The following is a 24,726-nucleotide window of genomic DNA, read 5'->3' on the forward strand; positions in this document are numbered from 1 at the left end:
TTAACTGTTTTTGTTTGTTTGTTTGTTTGTTTGTTGTTTTCTATTACATTTTATTGTAATTTATGTTTAGTGTTAGTCACCCTGAGCCCGGCCTGGGGAGGGCGGGGTATAAATATTATTATTATTATTATTATTATTATTATTATTATTATTACTACTACTACTACTACTACTACTACTATTACTATTCTGATGTTCAGTGCTTGTTGCTTAACCCCAGACACTATAACTAAAGGTAAGCAGCATGCTTTGGGGAACCTCAAGGTTTTCAGAGGTACCAAAATACGTTTAGGCAAAACAGTAGCAGCCCTAAGGTAGGGGACCCCCTTCTCCCACAAAACCCAGCAACAGCCAAGAGAGGACTGAGCTTGCTCAGTAGCTCTAGTGTGGTGGCTGACTGTTGTGAGAAGAAGAAAGGGAGGAAAACTGGAGGGGCACGTGTGGAAAAAGGAGCCAAGTTTCTGGAATTCCCGAGCAACAGTGTTCCACGCTGCAACATTTTGTTGTAGATCCTGCTGCCAGTTTACCTCCTCCTTAACCCGTTTCCAGGGCATGAAGCGGTTTGATGCTCGTCGTGCTGTGTTCCAACTTTTGAAGGACGCAGGGCTCGTGAGGGATGTGAAGGACAATCCCATGGTGGTACCGATCTGCAGGTGAGAAGAGGATGATGGGGGAGAGGAATAATTTTGATCTGGGTGGTGGGACCTTCTGGTTTTTGGCAGGCAGCCCTGTTCTCTAAAGCAACCTCTTCGTGGATACTTAGGTTGCACCTAACATAATGGGTACCGTCTGTCAGAAAAGGGTGTTGATGTTATGGGAGACGTGTGTTCTGAGGTGCACAAAATCAAAAAAAAGAGAGAGTTGGAAGGGACTTTGGAGGCCCTCCAGCCCTGACGCCTTGCTCAGTGCGGGATCTACGGTGCCAGATGTAAATGACGGGTGAATGTTCAGCCTCTTATGAACTGCCTCCAGGAAAGAAGGCAGCCCGTTCCAGTTGTATCACTGCTACAAATGTAGAGTCAAACCATACTCTATCCGGTTTCAGATGTAACGGCAAACTACGGTTTGCTCGAACCAGGTTGTGAGTGAGCCAATGGGCCCATAACCTAAGGAGGTCAGAGGAGTGTGCACGCTCAAAGCAGTAACTCTGGTGGCCAAACCATGGTTACGTATGACCCGCGAGAGATGGTTACTGGCCCATGGCTAAGCTATTTAGTTTACGGTAAGATCCTAACCATGTCTGCTCAGAAGTAGTTGGGGGAAGCTTCAAAGGGTGCAAGACCTTGGGGGGGAAAGGATTCTGAGGGGAGGAGGGTTTTGAAACTGGGTAGATGGAAGGGCATTCTGTATGCAGAAAAGGTGGAAAATACCTTGCCTGGTGTGGAGAATCGTAGAGTTGGGGCTTCATCTAGTCCAACCCCCTGCAATGCAGGAATCTTTTGTCCGATGTGGGAATCGAACCCACGACCTTGAGATTAAAAGTCTCCTGCTTTACCGACGGAGCTATCCCAGAAATAGGAAGAGCGATGAATCATTCTAGGAGGAGCCTTTACTGTCGTGGGGGGGGGGGAGAGATCCTTCTGCCATTCATTGGCGCTGGCTGCACTCGCTTGCCGGAGCTAATCCTGTTTCCCACTTCCCCCCCGCTCCGGACGCCTGCAGCCGTTCCAAAGACGTGGTGGAGCCGCTCCTGAAACCCCAGTGGTACGTGCGTTGCGACACGATGGCCCGCGGAGCGGCCGAAGCAGTGCGCCGGGGCGACCTGCGCATCGTGCCGGACTTCCACCTCAAGACCTGGTTCAACTGGATGGACAATATCAGGTGAGGGTTGCTGTGGGATTGCCCAGTTCCTGTGGCGCTGTAGGGGGAGGGCGCCGAATGGGTGGGTGGGGGGCATAAAAGGCAGGCAAAGGGGACAGTAAGAGCCACACGTCCTTTTGTTCCGGCGAGATTTCTGTGTCCCTGCTGGTCCTTTGGTTTTTGTGTGCTGTGCGTGTGCATCCAGATTCGCCAGACGATTTAGTGTTCTGTGCTGAGGGCTTTTATGACTCTTCTCTCTCTCTCTCTCTCTCTCTCTCTCTCTCTCTCTCTCTCTCTCTCTCTCTCCACCTCTAGGGACTGGTGCATTTCTCGGCAGTTATGGTGGGGCCACCGTATCCCGGCATATTTTGTGACCGTTAACGACCCCTCCGTGCCACCAGGAGAGGTAAGACACTGAGGGCAGATGGTGGGCCAGATAGCCGAGGAAACGAAACACGGGAAATGTTTGGGATGTATAAACGGCCGTCTCCATGGTCCTCTATGAGCAGGTAGCCCAGGGTGGGATTAGAGGGCTTGGAGGAATGCCTGGAAAAGAACTACAATATTTTTCGCTCTATAAGACGCACCAGACCACAAGACGCACCTAGTTTTTGAAGGAAGAAAACAAGAAAAAAAAATTCTGAATCTCAGAAGCCAGAAGAGCAAGAGGGATCGCTGCGCAGTGAAAGCAGCAATCCCTCTTGCTGTTCTGGCTTCTGGGATAGCTGCGCAGCCTGCATTCGCTCCATAAGACGCACACACATTTCCCTTTACTTTTTAGGAGGGAAAAAGTGAGTCTTATAGAGCAAAAAATACGGTATTTCCCTGTTACTAAGTTCAGATTTCCAAAGAGAAGCTGAAAGCTAAGGGGCAACGCTGCTGTTTATTTGAAGCAACCCCCCCCCCAAAAAAATTCTTTAGCCGAATAAAGGCCTCCAGAATGTTTTGCAATAGATCAATAATAACAGAGCCCTTGCCCTTCTGGTTTATAGTGCGAAAGAAACAACACAAAAGGGAGAGGAAGAAAAGGAGCCATATTGGGCGCTATTGTTACAGAATGCACAATAACAACCTTGTTTCCTTCAAAACAAGGAATAAGCTTATGGGAAAAGTCGGGAAGCGTGCACCAAAATGCCTGGGAAAGTCTCGCAAAATGAATATGGTAGCTTACCCTGGAATAAAATGAGACTGTACATGCATGACCCCTCTCTCTCTTCTGGGAATGAGCATGGGTGGAAGATAGAGAGGGTTGTGTGAGGGGCGTATGTGGCCCTCGGAAGGTCGCCTGGAAAGGAAAGTGGCCCCTGAGCTGGAAGATTCCCCCCCCCCCCGCTTTATAGCTTGTATTTATTGTCCCATGTTTTTAATCAGGTTGGGGGAACTGTTTTAAATAATCTGTCCTCTTCTGCCCAGGATACGGATGGTAGATACTGGATAAGCGGCAGAACCGAGCAGGAGGTCAAAGAGAAAGCAGCCAAAGTCTTCAAGGTGCCTGCGGAAAAAATCTCCCTCCGGCAAGGTACAGCAGGGGGAGGGAGAAGGTGGGTGGGTGGGAGATTTGCAAGGAGGTTGTGAAGCAGTGGGAGCTGTCATCTTATCCTGGCTGCCGTCCTCATCGCAAAGAAGGACTCCCATCTTGCACATTACACACACACACCTGCGAAAGCGTGGTGGTGGGGTTGCCATACATCCAGATTTTCCTGGACATGCTCTGGATTTCTAGGGTGAAATCACCACCTGGGCGGATTTTATAGATTTTGAAAAACATCCGGGTTCTTCTTCTTTTTGCTTGCCCTGAGGGAGCAGGCGAGCAGTTTGGCCGGCTGAGCGGGCCCCGCTTCTGCCCTTTTCCGAGTTAAAAGCTGCACCAGGCCTCCCTCCTCTTCCTCTTCCCCTCAGTGGTCTCCGGGTCCCGGCCTGGCCGCAGGCCCTGGCGTCACGGCGGAGCCACTTGCCAGAGGAGGCCCCCAAGGAGGCAGGCATGGTGGAGGCCTGAGGCAGAAGGGCAGAGGTTGAGGCGGAAAATGGCATCCCCCAGGCAAGAAGCCTAACCCTCCCCCGCTCCTCAATATCATTGCCGCCTGCCGCCACAGGAAAGTCCTCTTGCGTCTGCCAGGGGTATGGACTCGCTCAAGGGACCTGTCAGCGCTGTGCAGTGTGAGTCCCCTCTGACGCAGCTTGAGCAGCTGTTGGGGGCCACAGCTGCTGCTGGGGAAGGGCCAGCCAGGACCAGAGAGGATTGTTTGGGGGTACACCATGGCTGTTAATGCACGCTTTAAATGTATAGTGTGTGGGTGCCATACTCAAAGCACAATTTTGATGTTTATTTGCCCCTTGAACAGGGTGAAAAGTTACTCATTCTTGGATTAAATGAAAGCTAAACTTGCTTGTTAAGGGACGCGGGTGGCGCTGTGGGTTAAACCACAGAGCCTAGGACTTGCTGATCAGAAGGTCGGTGGTTCGAATCCCCGCGACGGGGTGAGTTCCCGTTGCTCGGTTCAAGCTCCTGCCAACCTAGCAGTTCAAAAGCATGTCAAAGTGCAAGTAGGTAAATAGGCAGGACAGCGTTTCCGTGTGCTGCTCTGGTTTGCCAGAAGCGGCTCAGTCATGCTGGCCACATGACCCGGAAGCTGTACGCCAGCTCCCTCGGCCAATAAAGCGAGATGAGCGCCGCAACCCCAGAGTCGGCCACGACTGGACCTAAAGGTCAGGGGTCCCTTTACCTTTACCTTTAAACTTGCTCGAATATAAAGAAGAAAGGTCCAGATTTCTCTCTCTCTTAATAGATGACTCTATATATTTCTCTTGTCTCCTTCGCAGATGAGGATGTCCTGGACACCTGGTTCTCGTCCGGTCTGTTTCCATTCTCCATCTTTGGGTGGCCAAACCCCGTAAGTCCCTCTGTGAAGCAGGACTGTCAGGCCTTAGTGATGTCTTGGCCTTTTGTATTACCGTATTTTTCGCTCTATAAGACAGACCAGACCACAAGACGCACCTAGTTTTTGGAGGAGGAAAACAAGAAAAAAAATATTCTGAATCTCAGAAGCCAGAACAGCAAGAGGGATCGCTGAGCAGTGAAAGCAGCAATCCCTCTTGCTGTTCTGGCGTCTGGGATAGCTGCGCAGCCTGCATTCGCTCCATAAGACGCACACACATTTCCCTTTACTTTTTAGGAGGGAAAAAGTGAGTCTTATAGAGCAAAAAATACGGTACTCCAGAATCTCTGTTGGGAGATCCAGGGAAATACTTTGCACAGTTCAGATATGGAATTCTCCGCAAGATGCAGTTATGGCCAACCAGATGCCTGTAGCTGATGCCTCTGTTAATTTTTTGAACCTTTTTAAAGCTGTCCAAGTTGCTGGACCTGCGGGAGTGAGTTCCGCAGTTCAACTGTGTGCTGTGCAAAGAAGTACCAGTACTTTCTTTTTTCTGCCCCCGAAACTTCCATCAATCATAACAGTATTCCAACAGTTCATAACAAGTTCCGGTGTTGTGAGAGAAGGAGAGAAGCCTTTCCCGATCCGTGATGTTGCAAACCTCTGTCATGTCTCTTCTTAGCTGCCTTTTTTCTGAACTGAAAAGTCACAAATGCTGAAGCCTTTCTCAGTAGTTTCTCCATCTCCTTGATCACACTGATTCCCCCTTTCTGAACCTGATGATGAGCCTCAGGTCTTAGCCTGTCCGTGGCTACTAGCCAAAATGGCTGTGTCCTACTTCCCCTGTCGGAGGCAGTGTGCTTAGGAATGCCTAGTTGCTTGGAAGAACGTCTGTTGCGCTCAGGTTCTGCTTGGGGGCTTCTGAACTAAATATGCAGGATTCATATCCCCCCACCATCGTTCTTATTCGTTCACCCTCCAACTTTTCATTTCTCTTCTAGAGCGAAGATCTCCAAATTTTTTACCCGGGGACCCTTCTGGAGACTGGGCACGATATTCTGTTCTTCTGGGTAGCCCGCATGGTCATGCTGGGCCTGAAGCTTACGGGGAAGTTGCCGTTCAGAGAGGTGTGGTTTTCGGCCGTCCCTCCCTCAACCCCATTCTTCATGACTGTGTGAGCTCAGGGTGGCTTATGTCGCATGCAAGTCCCTATAGGTTCCCTGCGCAAGCATGCAATCTGCCATTTGCTGTGCAAGGTTTTTGAAGTGCTTACTTAAAAAATAAAAAGAGTAGCCAAGTTACTAGTCCTCATGGAGGTAACACAAAAACCTGATAACACAGACGTTCCAGCCCCATCGTTCAGCCCAGACACTGCGGTCCAGCTCCAAGGGCCCTCTTGCGGTTCCCTCCCTGTAAGAAGTGAGGTTACAGGGAACCAGGCAGAGGGCCTTCTCGGTAGTGGCGCCCGCCCTGTGGAACGCCCTCCCACCAGATGTCAAAGAAATAAATCTGGAAGGAATATCTGACTTTTAGAAGACATCTGAAGGCAGCCCTGTTTAGGGAAGTTTTTAATGTTTGATGTTTTATTGTGCTTTTAATAATCTGTTGGGAGCTGCCCTGAGTAGCTAGAGAAACTCAGCCAGATGGGTGCAGCATTATTATTATTAATAATAATAATAATTTTATTATTTCAGGTATGCTTATCCATGCAGCTGTTTATTGTTTATCACTTCAGTGTTAATGATCTTTGCCCCCGAATGCACTTGATTGAACCCAGTCCTCTTGTTCTTGGGGTCAGACTTGGAGTGCTGGGAAACCCAAATATCGTGCTGGCCAGTTCCCCAACCATAGATTCGCTTGAAACTACCACAGAAGTTTTACTGAGGCCTAGCCACTTGATCCTTAAGTTGCAGTTCTTCTGTAGTTACATTTTTCTGTTTTAGAGGCCATAACCCTTGCGTGTAACATAATTAGTTTTTCCTCTAACGGAAGCCCTGTGAGGACCAGCTCCTGCTAAATCCTGGGGAACTGAGTGCCGTTTGAAACATCAATCCCTTTCCCACGAGAAAACACTCCCCTGCAGAGCAAAATGTTAGAAAATGGCATGCAAATCATCATATGTAGCCATTTTACATGGAGAAGCCAGGTATTCCTGCAGTATTAGATACCTTAAGAGATGTGTGCAGTCATCTGTTTATAAACATCTTCATGCTTTGCCCTGCTGGTCAGCTAATGCATAGTGTTTCAAAACATTCCCTGAAGATTAGAGGGATTGGGCCAAGTTCACAATTGCAAGCCTCTCCCCTCTTGCCACTCAAGCATACCTTTCACCCCTCTTCCTCCAACTAACCCTCTTTCTGCGACTCCTGCCAGGTTTACCTCCATGCCGTCGTTCGGGATGCTCATGGCAGGAAGATGAGCAAATCGCTGGGGAACGTGATCGATCCGTTGGATGTTATTACCGGCATTACGCTGGAGGTAACCTATGGTTTTAGGCCAGGGAGGAGGAAGCCACCAGGCACACACGCCAAATATGGGGCTGGGAAAAAGAAGGCTCTTATCTGGGATTTTTGCCTCCGTAAAGTCTCCCCTATTGCACATCCTGCTTTGTCGTCCAGTGAGAACAAAACCCCTTTTTCTTCCCCCCACTTTATATAATTTTTATTAAAAAATTCTGTTTCACAATTTAAAACACTCATCTAAACTTTAAAATATCAATGGCTTCCTTTCTTCTCTTTCCGTGGTTTGCATATCATAAATCCCTGCATATTTGACATAAACTAAACCATTCAGTATTCCATTATTGCATCCATCAGAACTTATTTACACTGTTGAATTTATCTTAACGCTGCCAACGTTTTCAGGTGTACACAATTTTTTTACCATATATTCAATAAACGTTTTCCAGTCTTCTCTAAACGAATGTTGTTCTTGTTCTCTTATTCTATATGTTAAGTCTGCAAGATGTGCATATTCTCTCAGCTTAAGCTGCCATTCTTTAGCTGGGACCTCACTTGTTTTCCATTTTGGGGCTAATAAAACACAGGCTGCAGTAGTAGCATACATACCATATTTTTCGCTCTATAAGACGCACCAGACCACAAGACGCACCTAATTTTTGGAGGAGGAAAACAAGAAAAAAAATGTTCTGAATCTAGGAAGCCAGAACAGCAAGAGGGATCGCTGCGCAATGAAATCAGCAATCCCTCTTGCTGTTCTGGCTTCTGTGATAGCTGCGCAGCCTGCATTCACTCCATAAGACACACACACATTTCCCCTTACTTTTTAGGAGGGAAAAAGTGAGTCTTATAGAGCAAAAAATACGGTAACCTTTTTTGACACCTGGGAATTTCAGTCTGAATTATCCCCAGCGAAAAGGACTCTGGTTTTTGTTTTGTTTTTTAAATGTACTTTTAAACATTTTTTTTCAATTCATTATGGATCATATCCCAATACTCTTTTACCTTTTTGCAAGTCCACCGCATGTGAAAGAACGTTCCCTCAGCCTCTTTGCATCTCCAGGTGCAACCCTTTCCCTCTTGTCTGCCTCTGCAGGGCCTCCATGCACAGCTGCTAGAGAGCAATTTGGACCCATCTGAGACAGAGCGAGCAAAACAAGGACAGGTAATGTGTTTCCCCCCCCCTGTTGCCGCCAGTTCCCCCCCTAATGCTGATATTGTAATGGATGCTGCAAAGAACACCAGCATGACATGACCGTGTGTGCATGTCTGTATATATGTCAGTTAGTTAGGATGCTAGGCTCAAGGTGCTGGTGCTCTTGGTGTACAATACGCAGCTTGAGACCAGAAAACCAAAAAAATTGCCGCATCCGCTATCTACCCAACCAAGCGCTGTGTTCTGCAGGAGAGGGCATCCTGCAAGTGCCGTCTTGCCCAGGTCCCTTCCACACAATGTTAGAATTAGGGCTTTACTGCGGCGGCAGTTCCTGTCCTGTGGAACTCCCTGTCACTGCACGTTAGACAGGCACCTTCTCCGTTGCCTTTTTGGCCTACTGCTGAAGGCATTTCATCTTTCAACAAGGCTTCTAACACCTTCATCCCAGTTGGTCTGTCCTGGATCTGAACTGACGATATGTACGTGTTCTTGTTGCTTTGAACTGTTTTTGTATTTATTGTCTTTTAAAGTTGTTTGCAGCTGCTTTTGTATTTGTTATTAAATTGTAAAATTCCTTCCAGAGGCTTCGAGAGAAGTGATTCATAAATGAAATACAGTCGTACCATGGAAGCCAAACACCTTGGCACTTGTACGTTTTGGCTCCCGAACACCGCAAACCCGGAAGTGACTGTTACGGTTTGCGAATGTTCTTTGGAACCCAAACATCCAATGGAGCTTCTGCGGTTTCCGATTGGCTGCTGGAGCTTCCTGCAGCCAATCGGGAGCCGTGCCTTGGTTTCCGAAAGTTTTGGAAGTCGAATGGACTTTTGGAACAGATTCCTTTCGGCTTCCATGGTACGACTATACCCACATACACAGTCTCCCTCCCTCCCAGAATTATATGATAGCTTCAAGTTTACATATTAAGACACACATTCTCAACTGGAAGCCAGTCTAAATAAGCACTTTCAGTTCTGAGAACTTAATGGTGAGGATTAAATACTTTACTTGTGATTCCTTCGCAGAAGTCGGATTATCCCAACGGGATTCCAGAGTGTGGGACAGATGCCCTCCGTTTTGCTCTCTGCGCCTACACATCCCAAGGTAATTTATCCCTCTGCCTGACTTCATTCTCTCTCTCTGAGTGAAAGAGGCCCTGCTGTAGTTCTATCCCTGCTCCAAAAAAGGGTTAATGTTGAGCAGGAAGAAGTTCACAAAAGGGTAACTGAAACGATCCAAGGAGCTGGATATATTATACAGCACAAGATATTATGGGCTGTCCCTTGAATCCGCTGGACGACATCGTGGAAGAACATTGCCTCAGGAGAGTGAGGAAAATTCTCAGGGATGATTCACACCCTGGCCGGCACTTTCTTGATCTCCTGCGCTCAGGCAGATGATACAGAAGCAGGATTAGTCGCACCAACAGGGTAAAGAACAGCTTCTATCCGTGGGCTGTTAGGCTGCTGAATGAAAAGATAACAACAGGGCAACTGACTTTCGGGTTTGGTGGGTGTGCGTCAGTAAACGAGGGGAATGAAGACTAAGAGAGCTGAGTGGGGGCTGCTCGTGTAATCTCACTGTATACAAGTTGTCCAAGTGACAATAAAGTATTTCAATTTCAGTGGACCCTTTCCTTGATGCAGAAGGGCTCTTGTGCCTCTCCTGCTTGCGTTTTGTAACGCTCTCTGCTCCCTCCAGGACGGGATATAAACTTGGACGTGAACCGCATCCTAGGCTACCGCCATTTCTGCAACAAGCTGTGGAACGCGACCAAGTTCGCCATCCGCGGTCTCGGGGACGGGTTCAAGCCGCAGCCCAGCCCAGAGGTGAGCCTCTTTTCAAATGATTCCCTACTCCATTCTCTCCACCCCGCCCCTGCCCCATCTTTTTTTAGTGCCTCCTGGAGCTCAGCACAGACTGCAGGGTTTGGAGATCCAGTACGGCACAGGGGTTGAGAGTGCTGTCAGGGAAAACGCAGCTTCAAATCCCCTCTTAGCTGTGAAGCTCATAGTGCATGGGTTGGCAAACTAAGGCCCGAGGGCTGGATAATTGCCTTCCGGATCCGGCCTGCGGACAGTCTGGGAATTGCAGCGTGGATCTGATTCTGATGATTCGGGCTGCACCACTTCCTCCCCCTCTCCCTCACACAAACCGCGGCATCGCCTCCTCCCTCCCTCCTCCTGGCTTCTCCCCGCCCTGCCTAGAGGAGGAAGGGGGCTGGGCTTTGTTGAGCTGTGGTTGGCTGAGTGCCATTTTAAGCAGCCTTCATCGTCTCTCCGCTGCTGCCGCCAGCCCCTGCTGCTCGCAAGGCACAGGTAAGTAGCCACCGGGCCTCGTCTGGTGCTGTAGAGAAGGGAGGGAAGAGTCTTGGGGGGGGAGGATCCCCCCCAAAAGATAGTCTGGCCCCCCCACAAGGTCTGGGGGACAGTGGACCGGTCCCCTGCGGAAAAAGTTTGCTGACCCCTGTCGTAGGGTGATGTTAGGCCTGTCGTCATTTCTCATTCTAGTCTACCTCACAGGGTTGTTGTGAGGATAAAGTGGAGTGGGGGAAGCGGAGGGGAGTCTTGTGAGGAACCCTGAGCTCCGTGAAGGAAGGCTGGTGGAAGGAATAAGGCTTGGGTGTGTCCAGGTCAGGGGGGCGGGAATCCTAGGAATTAACACATTAGAAGAGTGACTAGTGGGGTGCCACAGGGTTCTGTCTTGGGCCCGGTCTTATTCAGCATCTTTATCAACGACTTGGATGATGGACTCAAGGGCATCCTGATCAAATTTGCAGAGACACCAAATTGGGAGGGGTGGCTAACACCCCAGAGGACAGAATCACACTTCCAAACGACCTTGACAGATTAGAGAACTGGGCCAAAACAAACAAGATGAATTTTAACAGGGAGAAATGTAAAGTATTGCACTTGGGCAAAAAAAATGAGAGGCACAAATACAAGATGGGTGACACCTGGCTTGAGAGCAGTTCATGTGAAAAGGATCTAGGAGTCTTGGTGGACCACAAACTTGACATGAGCCAACAGTGTGACGCGGCAGCTAAAAAAGCCAATGCAATTCTGGGCTGCATCAATAGGAGTATAGCATCTAGATCAAGGGAAGTAATAGTGCCACTATATTCTGCTCTGGTGAGACCTCACCTGGAGTACTGTGTCCAGTTCTGGGCACCACAGTTCAAGAAGGACACTGACAAACTGGAACGTGTCCAGAGGAGGGCAACCAAAATGGTCAAAGGCCTGGAAACGATGCCTTATGAGGAACGGCTAAGGGAGCTGGGCATGTTTAGCCTGGAGAAGAGGAGGTTAAGGGGTGATATGATAGCCATGTTCAAATATATAAAAGGATGTCACATAGAGGAGGGAGAAAGGTTGTTTTCTGCTGCTCCAGAGAAGCGGACACGGAGCAATGGATCCAAACTACAAGAAAGAAGATTCCACCTAAACATGAGGAAGAACTTCCTGACAGTAAGAGCTGTTCGACAGTGGAATTTGCTGCCGAGGAGTGTGTTGGAGTCTCCTTCTTTGGAGGTCTTTAAGCAGAGGCTTGACAACCATATGTCAGGAGTGCTCTGATGGTGTTTCCTGCTTGGCAGGGGGTTGGACTCGATGGCCCTTGTGGTCTCTTCCAACTCTATGATTCTATGCATTATCCATTTAGAAACGGCGGTGTTTTGTTGGTTTCTGAGAACTCCCAGGTAATTCCAATGAGCAAATAATCATGTGCCCTCTCACTTTCCCGCCTCAAAGTCCTGCCCTCAGACGAGGGCCACCGGGAACGATTCCTTATTTAACAGGAAATGCCTTTTTCAGCCCAGTGGATCGGAGAGCCTCATCGACCGCTGGATCCTGAGTCGCTTGAGCCATGCTGTGGAGCTGTGCGATGCAGGATTCCAGGCCTACGACTTCCCTGGCATCACCACAGCAGTCTACAACTTCTGGCTCTATGAGCTCTGCGATGTCTACCTGGTGAGTGGGGTTTCTGAAGGGTTTTGTTTTGAGCTTTTTTGCCCCTTTTCCCTTCTGGGAAGGTGTGACATCTGCAGCTGGTGGATAGATCATTTTTGTTTTGTCATTTTGCTACCAAGAATACGTTTAAATGTAATTTGGGTGTGTGTGAGGGCCTAGATTAGGCCTGTGGCACTCCAAGACGAAAGGTTGGGACTACAACTCCCATCATGCCCTGCTGCCGGGGCTGATGGGAGTTGGAGTCCATCAACATCTGAATGGCCAAAGCTTCCCCATTCCTTGCCTGGAGTCTTACTTTTGGACGTGGCAATCTCAGTTCAGCAAAGCAGCGCTCAGTCACAAAGCTCACCATGCAGACGTAAAGTAGTCTGAGCAGACCACAACCCCATCAATAATACCATAGTACCCTGATCTACTTGACAGAGCTGTTTTGAGGACCTGAGTTTCTTGGAGGAAGAGACAGGTGCAGATGTAATACCGACGCATAATGCACATTTTTAACTGTCCCAGGCGTACTGTGAAGACTGTTCTTGCATTTCAGAAGTTGCACGGTCGCCACAGGTGCACGCAATTGCATGTAGGCGAATACATGGAGTTCTTTGCAGGCGAGTGGGCAGGGTGGCAGAGGAGGGGCGGCTCATTTGCCCTTTGTCTGCTAGCCCTCTTGGTCAAAGTCCAACATTATTTTTTAATTGCCCTGTAAGCTTGTGTTTCCATGGCAAGGCAGGTTCTCTTCTCACCCATTGGCTCGCCCACTTTGGCCCTGCCCACCACCTGAATGTGGCCCTCGGAAGCTGCCCTGCGAGGGAATGTGGCCCTTGTTCCTGACTTCTGCCCTTTTGAATCCCGCCCCCCTCAGGAGTGCCTGAAACCGGTGTTTGCCAGCCCAGATGAGGCCGCGATCCAAACGGCCCGGAACATCCTCTACACCTGCTTAGATGCCGGACTCCGTCTTCTCAGCCCTTTCATGCCCTTCGTCACCGAGGAGCTGTTCCAGCGGCTGCCCCGGCGGTCCCCCAGCGACCCCCCCAGCATCTGCGTCACTCCTTACCCCTCCACAGAGCAGGTAAATCCTCAAGCTCACAGAGTCAGGGATGTAGTGGTGCAGGGACCTTTCCGTTCATAATGGAACGTGAAGCGAAATCTTGAACCTAGAAACAATGTGCTCGTATTTATCGTGTTAGCTTTGTTTTGAAACAAAAGTTTAGAAGCGCATGAATTACTGGAAAATAACGACAGAAAGAGAAAACATACAAATTGTTGTTACACCAGTGTGGTGTGGTGGTTGAGAGCGGTAGTCTCGTAATCTGGTGAACCGGGTTTGCTTCCCCGCTCCTCCACATGCAGCTGCTGGGTGACCTTGGGCCAGTCACACTTCTCTGAAGTCTCTCAGCCCCACTCACCTCACAGAGTGTTTGTTGTAGGGGAGGAAGAGAAAGGAGAATGTTAGCCGCTTTGAGACTCCTTCGGGTAGTGATAAAGCGGAATTTTAAATCCAAACTCTTCTTATTTACGCGTTCTGTTTTCTTAAAGTTCTTCAATCAATTATAATGCCACTTTGCCAAGCTGACGCTCTCCAGTCCTTTTCATTTCTATCCTGTCATTGAACAAGTTTATAGGCCTGCTTCACAGCATAAGGCCTTCAGAGCACTTTGAAATACAGAATAAAATAAGGAAGCGCGAATAACAGTAGAGTCATAACTCGGGAGCCGAACACCTTGGCACTTGTACGTTTTGGCTCCCGAATTCCGCAAACCCAGAACTGAGTGTTCCGGTTCGCGAATGTTCTTTGGAACCTGAATGTCCAGCACGGCTTCCATAGCTTCTGATTGGCCGCAGGAGCTTCCTGCAGCCAATTAGAAGCCACACCTTGGTTTTGGAAGTCGAACAGACTTCCGGAACGGATTCCATTCGGCTTCTGAAGTAAGTCTGTATAACCAACTTGGCAAACTCTGAAACAAAGTCTCATTAGATATAAACCAATCTTCTGTAGATGATGGGAAAGGCTTCCTAAAGCTTCAGTAGCCCTGGTGTTCTGGCCCGCAGTTCCCATCAGTCACAGCTAGCACAGAGGGCTGATGGGAGGTGTAGTCCAAAGCCCCAGGTTTGCGAAGGCTGAATAATAATATAAGAAAGCTCAACCTTCTGTCCCTCTCCCTACAAAACCAGGAAAGGAAGTGTCTCTTTTTGGGTCAAGTTCATTGCTTTATCCCCTTTGTTTGTTGATTTGTTGACTCGTGATACCCAAAACATCACTTTAAACCGGGGCACTGTTAACCCTTTTCCCGCCTTACCCCAGTACTGCTGGAGGGACGAGGGCTTGGACCACACCGTGGACTTTGCGCTGAGCATCATTAGGGCTGTTCGATCGCTCCGGGCGGACTACAACCTCACCAAGACCAAAGCTGACTGTGAGTGGAGAGGGGGGGGGAAAGGGTCTTCATTTGGAACAAAGGAAGCTGCCATTGGTCTTCAGAGCCCGAATATGCGGCAAAATCTTAAGGCGGAATAAATCAGCGTGTGTGTTGTGGCTTCCCGTTGCTTGGGCCTGTGGCTCAGAGTGAGGCTGAGAATGCAGCTACTTGGCTCCAGGACACTGCAGGACTCCTAGCTGAGCAGGGATTTGAACTCAAAGAAGACCTGTGGCTCAGTGGCAGAGCAGTGGCTTTGCAGGCAGAAGGTCCTGGGTTCAGTCCCTGGCGCCTCCAGATAGAACAGGGTTCCTAATTGGACCAAGGGATGGAAAAGGGGATCCAAGAGGTCCTGAGGGAGGAGGAATCGAAGGGTAGAGCCAGCCCTGCAAGGAAGGTCAGCCGCAAAAGCCAAGGGAGGTTCAGACAGGCCAGCATCTCCATTTCTCCAGCTCTGACCTCCTCTCCCTCTGCTTCCCAGGTTACCTGCAGTGCCTGGATCCCGGAACAGCACAGTCCGTATCTTGCTGCTCCAGCTACATCCGGACTCTCAGCTCCTCCAACCAAGTGCTGGTTCTGGAGCCTGGGCAAGCGCCCCCTCCTGGTTGTGCCGTGGCCATCGCTTCCGACAAATGCACCGTCCATCTTCTGCTCAAGGTACGCAACGTCACCTGCGCGACCGGCCAGCAAGTTTGGGGCTCTGGCATCAGCTACAGCCCAGCTCTCCGGTCTCTCCCACCAGCAATCACCACTATTCCCTGTCACCTCACTCTGTTGCCTAACTCTTTCTACTTGGCCCTCCAGCTGTTTTGGGACTACAGTTCCCATCATCCCTGACCACAGGTCCTGTTAGCTAAGGATGATAAGAGTTGTAGTCCCCAAACAGCTGGAGGGCCACGTTTGGCCATGCCTGGTAGCCCAATGTTTCCCAAACAGCTGTTTTTGGACTACAACTCCCATCGTCCCAGACCACTGGTCCTGCTAGCTAGGGATGATGGGAGTTGTAGTCCAAAAACAGCTGGAGACCCAAGTTTGGTAAACACTGCTCTAGCCATTGATGTTAGGAAGAATAAGCTGTTCAGCGCTGTTTTGATGGCTGTTAATTAGAAACAATACATTTCTGAAACAGATGGCAGCCATGCTTTCTGAGCTTTTCTTAAAAAAGAAATAATCCACAAGGACTAGGACTCTTTTCTGAAAACTAATAGATTTCAGTGCATGCTTTGTTGATTAACCTGTGCGTGGATACTCTTCAGTACAGTATTCACTAGTGGGGATCTGTATCTTATTTTTGGAGGTAGGGGCATTTGTGTCGTGCCGGTCGATGGAGGCCGAGAGAGAGACTGACTCTCCCTGCTGTCCATTAATTAAAATGCACTCTGCATCTCCCCCCATCCCCTGTACTTTTCCATCCTCCTGTGCCAGGGCTTGATCGATGCCGAGAAGGAGATTTCCAAACTGGCGAGCAAAAAAGCAGAGCTGCAGAAGCAAATCCTTCGGCTGCAGGAGCGCATGGGCAGCCCGGACTACGCTGCCAAAGTGCCTGCCAAGGTCCAGGAGGCGGATGCAGCCAAGGTAAGGAAAACTGCCTCCCCCCCAAAAAAAAACCCCTCTGAAAGTCGCATAGGCAACGCCTCCAGGGCTCTAGTGATGAGCAACGTTCCTGCTGCCGTCGCCTGGGCCAAAGCCATTGAGGGCTTTTTAAAGGCCTTGAATTGTGACCGCAAGAAAGTTGGTTGCCAGTGCAGGCGTTGCAGGTTAGGCCCATGAACATCCTTGCCTCTTCATTCTGGGCCAGCGACCTTTGGCCCTCCAAGTGTCGCTGAACTACAACTCCCATCATCCTGAATGACTCGCCGTCCATGCTTGCTAGGGCTGATGGGAGTTGTGGTTCGGCAGCACCCGGGCAGCCAAAGGTTCCCCACGCACGTTCTGCTTCCCAGTGGAGCTTCCCAGACTCTCTAAAGGAAACCCCCTTGTTGAATGTGTTGCAGTAATCCAACCTGGATGTGAGTAAGGCAGAGAGAGATGGGGAATTGTCCCGAGGGCCACGTTCCCTTGGGGTCAGTCTTGTGGGGCCCGAATGCCTCCTTGCACACTTCTCCATCTGGGAATTGTTCCAGTTCAACAGCACATCCCAGCCGAGTGCAGAGCATTTGGGATAGCTTTGTCGGTAGAGCGTGAGACTTGCAATCTCAGGGTTGTGGATTTGAGCCCCATGTTGGGCAGGAGATTCCTGCAATACAGGGAATTGGACCAGATGATCTTTGTGGTCCCTTTCTACTCTACAGTTCTATGAATCTACGAGGGCACAGAGCAGAACCGGCTAGGGGTGGAGCCTAGGGAGAATCCCATGGGCTGGGATCAGAGGTTTAAGAGGGCTGCATATGACTAGCAGACCTGAGGTTCCCAACTTTAGGGCGAAGGCGTGCAGCTGCATCTGACTTCCTCAAAAAGAGGTGCAGGCAGCTCACCCGTCTCAGCTGGGCAAATGCCCCCCAGCCACTGCTGCCACCATAGCCCGATGCTAAACGGCATCTGGGAGGACTCCCAAATTGCACACCTGCTTACTGTGGCTCCTCAAGCTTTCCTGCGCTGAACGCTAGCTTTCAACAGGCTTCCTACTCCCTAGGACAGCCTTCCTCAACCTCGGGCCTCCAGATGTTTTTGGCCTACAACTCCCATCATCCCTAGCTAGCAGGACCAGCGGTCAGTGATGATGGGAACTGTAGTCTCAAAACATCCAGAGGGCCGAGGTTGAGGAAGCCTGCCCTAGGATTTCTCGCTTGGGTTTTAGGATCTTGCCAGGCCATTAGTCTCAGCCATTTTAATTAAATAAAAGTGTGTTGCTTGAGCTTCCCTCTCACATCTGCTTTGCTCACGTTGACGCTGCGTCATCAGGGACCCCAAGGTAGCTTGTGGTGCCCATTCTAGGAATGGGAAGGAACAATGAAAAAGAATTTTTTTCCCCTTTCCCCAGCTGAAACAAAGCGAGACTGAACTGCGGAAGTCGGAAGAAGCCATTGAGAACTTCAAGAAGATGCTCTGAATACGTTGATCCTAAGAGGTGGGAGGAAGGCAGAGGAGAACGTAAACCCTTTTACCTTGAGAAAAGAAGACTCGCCTTCGGTTCAGCTCTCCTTGGTTTATTCTATTTTCTGCAGAGACATTAAAATATTTTGCTGAGTTAGAAGGTTGCGGTGTCATTGGTGTGTAAAGAAGCAAGCGAACGCAAGGCATGGCCAACCTAGCCCTTTGGGTCTGCTGGCAGGTTCACATGTTGGCACTGGTCAGTTGTTTGCTGCAGCCTTCAAGTGAGGACTCCGAATGTGCGAATGGGCCATCGATGTCGCAGAGCATTCAAACGCAAAGGTTTAGTGGAGTTGGTTCGTACATCCACCTGCAATCAAACAAAGGGTAATAAAATAAGGAGAGCTCAATTAAAGGTAGACAGGGCTTGTCCTACTCAGAGTAAACCCATTGAAGCCAATGGACATGGCTTACTTAGGTTCATTCATTTCAGCATTACTGCTCTGTATAGGATTGGAGTCGATGCTGTGGATCTGTTTGGAGTTGAGTCAAGACCATGCTTAATTTATTTCTGCACTTAATTACCAAGAACAGTGCAATTCACTATAAACCATACAAATTTCCATAGGTTCCCCGCATTAGTGCATGTGTAATTTTTACTGAAACCCTGGTCATCTTAACTCATCCACCTCTTTCAGAAGGCGGAGTCCATTCCCTATATACTTCAGGCATATATTTTGCAGTCCTAAAAGACTAGACACTTATTTTTTTGTTGAACAGGACATTTTGCTTTTGCTTTTATGCCCACTCCCTAACTGTGATGCACACACAGTCCTAATGGCAAATTCACACACGGCGTTCTTGGTGTGTGTGTCCCCCCCCCCACTGACCTTGGTTGAACTTGTATATCATTTCTATGTAATCTTATTGCTGCTGTTATTATAATTAGACATGTTAGTCGCTTGTTGCCCAGAGCTCTTCAAGAAGCTTATAACATGTTTAAAAACCTCTTCTGGTGCTGCACAACAGAACAGAAATAATTATTCTGGTGGTGAAGCAGACCCTCCTACACCAAAACATCCCAAAATATGGCCTCTTTAAGAATGTGCTGCAAAAGGCATGGTGAAATGGTGGTTCAGCATGATGTGCTTTCCCTAAACATTGGAAGGGACCCCAAGGGTCATCTAGTCCAACCCCCTGCTATGCAGGCATCTCAACTAAAGCATCCCTGACAGATGGTCCTCCAACCTCTGCTTAAAAACTTCCAAGGAAGGAGAGTCTACCACCTTCCAAAGGGAGTCCGTCCCACTGTCAAAGAGCTCTTAACTCTCAGAAAGTTCTTCCCGATGTTTCGCCGGAATCTCCTTCCTTGTAACTTGAAGCCCTTGTTTCAGTTCCGACTCTCCAGAGGAGAGGAAAACCAGCTTGCTCCGCCTTCCATGTGACAGCCCTTAAGATATTTGAAGAAGTCTATCCTTTCCCCTCGCCTCCAATTTTAGCTAAAAGGCTCTGCCTGTCCCATCCTCTGCCCGTGAACCTGTGGTAAGTTTATCCACTCAGGAATGTCCCGGTCCTCAAAACTTTCAAATGTTTAATCACGTCTCTCTCTCCCGAGTACATTCACATGCCAGCTGAAGAGCTTTTGAATTGCCCTAAGCATTTCTAATAGCAAGATACACACACATATATGTATCTCAGCAAGGTGAAATAGGGTTTCTGAATTGCTCCATAATTATTCTGCTTCTGTAGCTGTGCCCTTAAAACTTTGTGTGGCGGAATTAGATAGTTGGCGAAACTTTGCACAGCAGGGCTATAAAAATTTGCAAATGCAGTTCCAGGTGCTGTGAAAAGCAGAGCTCGGGAACTGCTTGGGAACTCAAGTTCTCACACACGCATCCTTACCGAACTTGACAGCCAAACCTAAATCTTATCGCCAGAGTTCCCCAGAAAAGTTGGGCGCTCATGCCTCCTTGTCTGCTAGTCCTGTCTCCTCTGCTATTCTCACAACTCGCCCTCACCACACCCCCTTAAAGCATTCAGCAATTTCTTGCCACCATGACTCAGTTCCATCTTCTGAGCCAAGAAACCACTTAGGTTAATGCGTAAGGAGCTTGTCCCTGATGGGTGAAAAAGTCTCTCTTGTGGGTTAGCCATAATGCAGAGGAGCGTCTGTGATGGAGAATGCTTGGGTGTACTTTTTTTTTAAATTGCCCTTGTGAGCACACAAGGGCCTGTTCACTCCCGAGGGAGACCAGCTGCTTCCAGAGTCAGCCCACTGGTTCACCTAGCTCAGGATTTCATACACTGGCTGGCAGCAGCTAGCCAGGGTTTCAGTCAGGGGTAGCATTTCCAGTCCTACTTGAAGATACCAGGAGTTGACTGGGGCCTGCTCTGTCACTCTGAAAGATGGCTCTTTTCTAACAAACACACCTGGGAAGCACTGTATTCTGGGGAAAATAAGATCCACCTTGCTCTAATTTCCATGCCAGGATGCTGCTCCTTGAGAAGAGAAACCATCCCCGGGAATGGTAGGGAAATCAGGGCTGACTCAATACATTTTGACACCTGAGGCAGACCACAAAATGGCCAGGGAAGAAGGGGAACAAGCTGGGAATAAAAACACACATCAGGAACAAGGGTGTGTGTGCAGGGGCGCCGACTTATAAAAAATATTGGGGGGGGGGGCGGGGGCCCATACCGACTTATAAAAAATATTGGGGGGGCCCAAACCTCCAAACCGCTGCTGCTGGGGGAACGAAAGGGGCGAGCCCCGGGCTGCCCCGACCTTAAGTGAACCTGTGAGGGCCCGCCCTTTGCGGCAGCCGATTGGCTGCCGCCGTGGGCGGTGAATATTAATGAGCTAGGGGCGAGATTGTTGATGGGTCGAGAGCCCGCAACCCCACCCCCTCTCTAGATCGGGAGTGGCTTTGTTTTAACTCATTACTGAATGTATTTTAAAAGGTAACTATCGTCAAACAAGGAAAATAAAAAATACCAACATAATTTTGTGATTTTACAAAGCATAATATAACTAATAATTTTCTTAAATTATTGGGGGGGCAGAGCCCCTCCCAAACGAATTTTTGAGGGGGCTCGGGCCCCCTCAGGCCCCCATGGAGTCGGCGCCTATGTGTGTGTGTGTGTGTGGAACTCGTAAGGCTTACTGGGAAATGATATACAATGAAATGAAAAAGATGTTCAAAATAACATTTGTAAAAAACAACAACCAGAAGTCTCTCTCTTGGGAATTATAGGGACAGAACTACCTAAAGTGTATAGAAACTTATTCATGTATGTGACTAACGGGAAGAATGTTACTTGCCCAGCAAAGGAAGAATAGATACAAAAATTTATGGAATACGCAAAAATGGCAAAACTTACCAGAAGAATAAGAATAATTGTTTTTTGTAACATAAAATCATTCAATAAACATTGTTTTTTAAAAAAGAGAGAAAAAATAAGAAATCAAGGTAACGAACTTTTTATAAAAGAGTAGAAATGGTTTATTGAATATTTACAAATAAATTGTAAACAGATAAAAACACTAGCAGGATTATTGTAATAACCTGCAGTTACATAAGAGTATATATTTAAAGAAGATAAATAAATGAGTAAGTTAAGTGAATTTGGATATGGATATGCATAATATATTGAAAATTTAAGGAATTGCAGAAAGGGGGAAGGAAGTCAAGTTTGAAAATGTCAAAATGATTGTAAAATCAGTGAAATGTATATATCTGAAAAGTATAAATTAATTTTTTTTAAAAAAGGGTGGTGGAACTCAAACCACCCATATCCTGGCCTATACAGTGGTTGAAGTGGGAATCAAAGGCTATTATGGGGTGGGGGGTTAGTGAACTGCTCTGAATCCCACCAGGTGGGCGCAGAGCCCAGGATACCCCAGAGGGCATCCCTGCCAGAGGTGGGAGGAAAACAGCCCCTGAGGCTGCTGTGGAGGTGGCACAGATCCAGTCTCCAAGGAGTGCACCACAGGCGTCGCTAAAACCTTAGTAATGGCGGCATCAGCAGCAGGTGGCAATTCCTTGGAGGCCAGATCTGCAGCCCCTGTGCATCTTGTCGGCTGAGGTGGTCTCCTCACGGTTGGGCCTGCGGAAGGGAATTGTGTGTGCATGGGCCTTGTAACAGCTCTCAAACAAATTACAGTTCCCAAGTTTTTTGTGTGAGGGGGGAGGCAGAAGGGGTACGATGCTACCATTATGCCAGTGTAGCGCAATGGTTAAGAGTGTTGGACTAGGCCTGGGAGACCAGGGTTCGAATCCTCTGCTAGGCCATGAAGCATCGCTGGGGGACTTTGGGTGAGTTGCAATCTCTTAGCCTACTTTTCCTCACAGGGTTGTTGTGAGGAGAACTGTGTATACAACGTTGAGATCCTCAGAAGGCAATGGTTGGTATATTAAATCATGGGCGTAGCCAGGGTTTTTTTGGGGGGGCAGGCCTTTTGTTAAGGAGTGGGGGCAGAACCTCAGATTGCTATGTCTTTTTATTGAATGTTATTGATTGAGTGGGGGGCAGCTGCCCTTCCCCGCCCCGCCCCCGGTTACACCCATGTAATATAATATTTATTTATTTATACATACATCCATACATCCATACATACCCTGCCCATCTGGCTGAGTTTCCCCAGCCATTCTGGGCGGCTCCCAATCAAGTGTTATAAACAATACAGCTTTAAATATTAAAAACTTCCCTAAACAGGGCTGCCTTCAGATGTCTTTTAAAGATAGGATATCTGCTTATTTCCTTCACATCTGAAGGGAGAGTGTTCCACAGGGCGGGCGCCACTACCAAGAAGGCCCTCTGCCTGGTTCCCTGTAACCTCACTTCTCGCAATGAGGGAACCGCCAGAAGGCCCTCGGAGCTGGATCTCAGTGTCCAGGATGAATGATGGAGGTGGAGACACTCCTTCAGGTATACTGGACCGAGGCCGTTTAGGGCTTTAAAGGTCAGCACCAACACTTTGAATTGTGCTCTGAAACATACTGGAAGCCAATGTAGGTCTTTCAGGATCAGTGTTATATGGTCTCGGCGGCCAGTCCCAGTCACCAGTCCAGCTGCCGCATTCTGGATTAATTGCAGTTTCCGGGTCACCTTCGAAGGTAGCCCCACATAGAGCGCATTGCAGTAGTCCAAGCGGGAGATAACTAGAGCATGCACCACTCTGGCGAGACAGTCCATGGGCAGGTAGGGTCTCAGCCTGCGTACCAAATGGAGCTGGTAGATAGCTGCCCTGGACACAGAAATGACCTGCGCCTCCATGGACAGCTGCGAGTCCAGAATGACTCCCAGGCTGCGCACCTGGTCCTTCCGGGGCACAGCTACCCCATTCAGGACCAGGGAGTCCCCCACACCTGCCCGCCCCCTGTCCCCCCAAAACAGTACTTCTGTCTTGTCAGGATTCAACCTCAATCTGTTAGCCCCCATCCATCCTCCAACTGCCTCCATGTATTAAATGAATGAATGAATGAATGTAGACAGGGCCTAAATTTTCAACTGCAAGGCCAGTCCACGGTTGCATATGGAGGACTGCTGCCCTCTTGCAGGAGAAGGAGACGTGCAGTTCTTGGGATTACTGGGAATAAGCGCCCCCGTGCAAAAAACAAACAAACACCTCTTTGTGTACGCGGGACGGGGCCGAGCATTTACTAGGTCAGCTGGGGTGGTGGAGAGTTTCACAGCCCGGGTCGGCGGGATCACCAGGGGGCCAAATTTTCCATCCCCCCCCCCCGCGGGCCCTGCTCTTGCGCTTTAAGCAGAAACCCCGGCCGGCTAGTCCTTGGGAGAAGCGATGCCTGGGGAGCGCGCATTGCACCTGCAGGATCTCTCTGCGCTGCCTTCTAAGGGCGCATCCAGAAAAAATAAAAACAGGTGGAGAGCCTCGCTCGGGGAGGCGGGTGGATTTTAAGAGGGGGTGGGGGAGGCAATCCCGGACGCCTGGGTCCCCCAGGCAGGACCCGGGCGCTTGATCTGCGCGCCCCGCCCTTTCCCTCCCACTCTCCCTCCCTCCTCCGTTCACGTGCGCTGTAATTATAGCCCGTGACTGCAGCGGCAGCGGCACCGGTTGGCATCGTACCTACTTCTTCTTGCCCTCTATTAATAGGGGCGGGAGATCCGGTGTCCCGGCAGAGGGGCGGCGCCCGCCGAGGCAACAAGACCAACACCCCCCCCCCCGCTTTGCCGAGGCGTGGGAGGATAGGTTGTCAAGGAGGCGCTGCGTGGTGGGCTCCCCCCTCCCACGCGCTCCCCTCTCATGCCCGGGGCTTCTCCTCCGCGACAGGTGAGCTGCTTCTGAGTCAATTCCTGCGGCTCAAACCTGCCCGGTAGGTCTGGCGTCTTTTTTTAGGGGATCTTGGAGGGAGGTGAGGGGTTTGGGGCTGGGGAGATCTGAGAAAAGGGCGGAGTGCCTTCCTTCCCAGGGGATCGTGTTGGTGTTTGTTTTGCTCACTTCGTGTCAATAAGCTGTCGTAGTCTTCAGCTTTTTTTTTTTTTTAAGATTTGGGCTCTGGTTTTGGTCCCCACTTGCCATAGGAAACCCATCAACCCATCAATACTTTTCCGACCCTCCAAGTGTCCCTCTTTTCCAGGGACAGCTTTGGATTCGCAGAAATCGTTTCTGATTTGATCCACTTTTCATTTGTTGTTGTTGTTTAGTCGTTTAGTCGTGTCTGACTCTTCGTGACCCCCTGGACCAGAGCACGCCAGGCACTCCTGTCTTCCACTGCCTCCCGCAGTTTGGTCAAACTCATGCTGGTAGCTTCCAGAACACTATCCTACCATCTCGTCCTCTGTCGTCCCCTTCTCCTTGTGCCCTCCATCTTTCCCAACATCAGGATCTTTTCCAGGGAGTCTTCTCTTCTCATGAGGTGGCCAAAGTATTGCAGCCTCAGCTTCAGGATCTGTCCTTCCAGTGAGCACTCAGCGCTGATTTCCTTCAGAATGGATAGGTTTGATCTTCTTGCAGTCCATGGGACTCTCAAGAGTCTCCTCCAGCACCAGAATTCAAAAACA

The 24,726-nt window shown here is 49.2% G+C and overlaps 2 protein-coding genes and 1 long non-coding RNA gene across 6 annotated transcripts in view; 2 read left to right on the forward strand and 1 right to left on the reverse strand.

Moving 5' to 3' along the window:
• VARS1 (valyl-tRNA synthetase 1) overlaps positions 1-17,857 on the forward strand; it is a 33,736-nt gene extending 15,879 nt beyond the window's left edge. For both annotated transcript variants that reach the window (XM_081901375.1, XM_081901376.1), the window contains exons 16-31: positions 550-653; positions 1,663-1,821; positions 2,116-2,206; positions 3,214-3,319; positions 4,621-4,691; positions 5,678-5,803; positions 7,050-7,154; positions 8,232-8,300; positions 9,317-9,395; positions 9,993-10,120; positions 12,104-12,259; positions 13,119-13,325; positions 14,559-14,670; positions 15,152-15,327; positions 16,096-16,245; positions 17,651-17,857. In XM_081901375.1, coding sequence (XP_081757501.1) covers positions 550-653; positions 1,663-1,821; positions 2,116-2,206; positions 3,214-3,319; positions 4,621-4,691; positions 5,678-5,803; positions 7,050-7,154; positions 8,232-8,300; positions 9,317-9,395; positions 9,993-10,120; positions 12,104-12,259; positions 13,119-13,325; positions 14,559-14,670; positions 15,152-15,327; positions 16,096-16,245; positions 17,651-17,719 — 1,908 coding nt within the window. In that variant the 3' untranslated portion in view covers positions 17,720-17,857. The remainder of the gene's footprint in view (positions 1-549; positions 654-1,662; positions 1,822-2,115; positions 2,207-3,213; positions 3,320-4,620; positions 4,692-5,677; positions 5,804-7,049; positions 7,155-8,231; positions 8,301-9,316; positions 9,396-9,992; positions 10,121-12,103; positions 12,260-13,118; positions 13,326-14,558; positions 14,671-15,151; positions 15,328-16,095; positions 16,246-17,650) is intronic.
• LOC309365471 lies at positions 17,796-23,854 on the reverse strand. The gene is made up of 2 exons (XR_014166178.1): positions 23,792-23,854; positions 17,796-18,070 (listed from the first exon to the last, which is right to left on the reverse strand). It is a non-coding gene; the product is annotated as an uncharacterized lncRNA (long non-coding RNA).
• Positions 23,693-24,726, forward strand: part of VWA7 (von Willebrand factor A domain containing 7) — a 41,357-nt gene continuing 40,323 nt past the window's right edge. The window contains exon 1 of one of the 3 annotated variants that reach the window (XM_081901506.1): positions 23,693-23,995. In XM_081901506.1, coding sequence (XP_081757632.1) covers positions 23,969-23,995 — 27 coding nt within the window. In that variant the 5' untranslated portion in view covers positions 23,693-23,968. Of the gene's footprint in view, positions 24,039-24,726 lie in introns of all 3 variants that reach the window. The other 2 variants (XM_081901503.1, XM_081901504.1) reach the window with 2 other exon arrangements.

Source organism: Podarcis melisellensis (assembly GCF_964234715.1).
Source record: "Podarcis melisellensis genome assembly, chromosome: 2".
NCBI lineage: Eukaryota > Metazoa > Chordata > Lepidosauria > Squamata > Lacertidae > Podarcis > Podarcis melisellensis.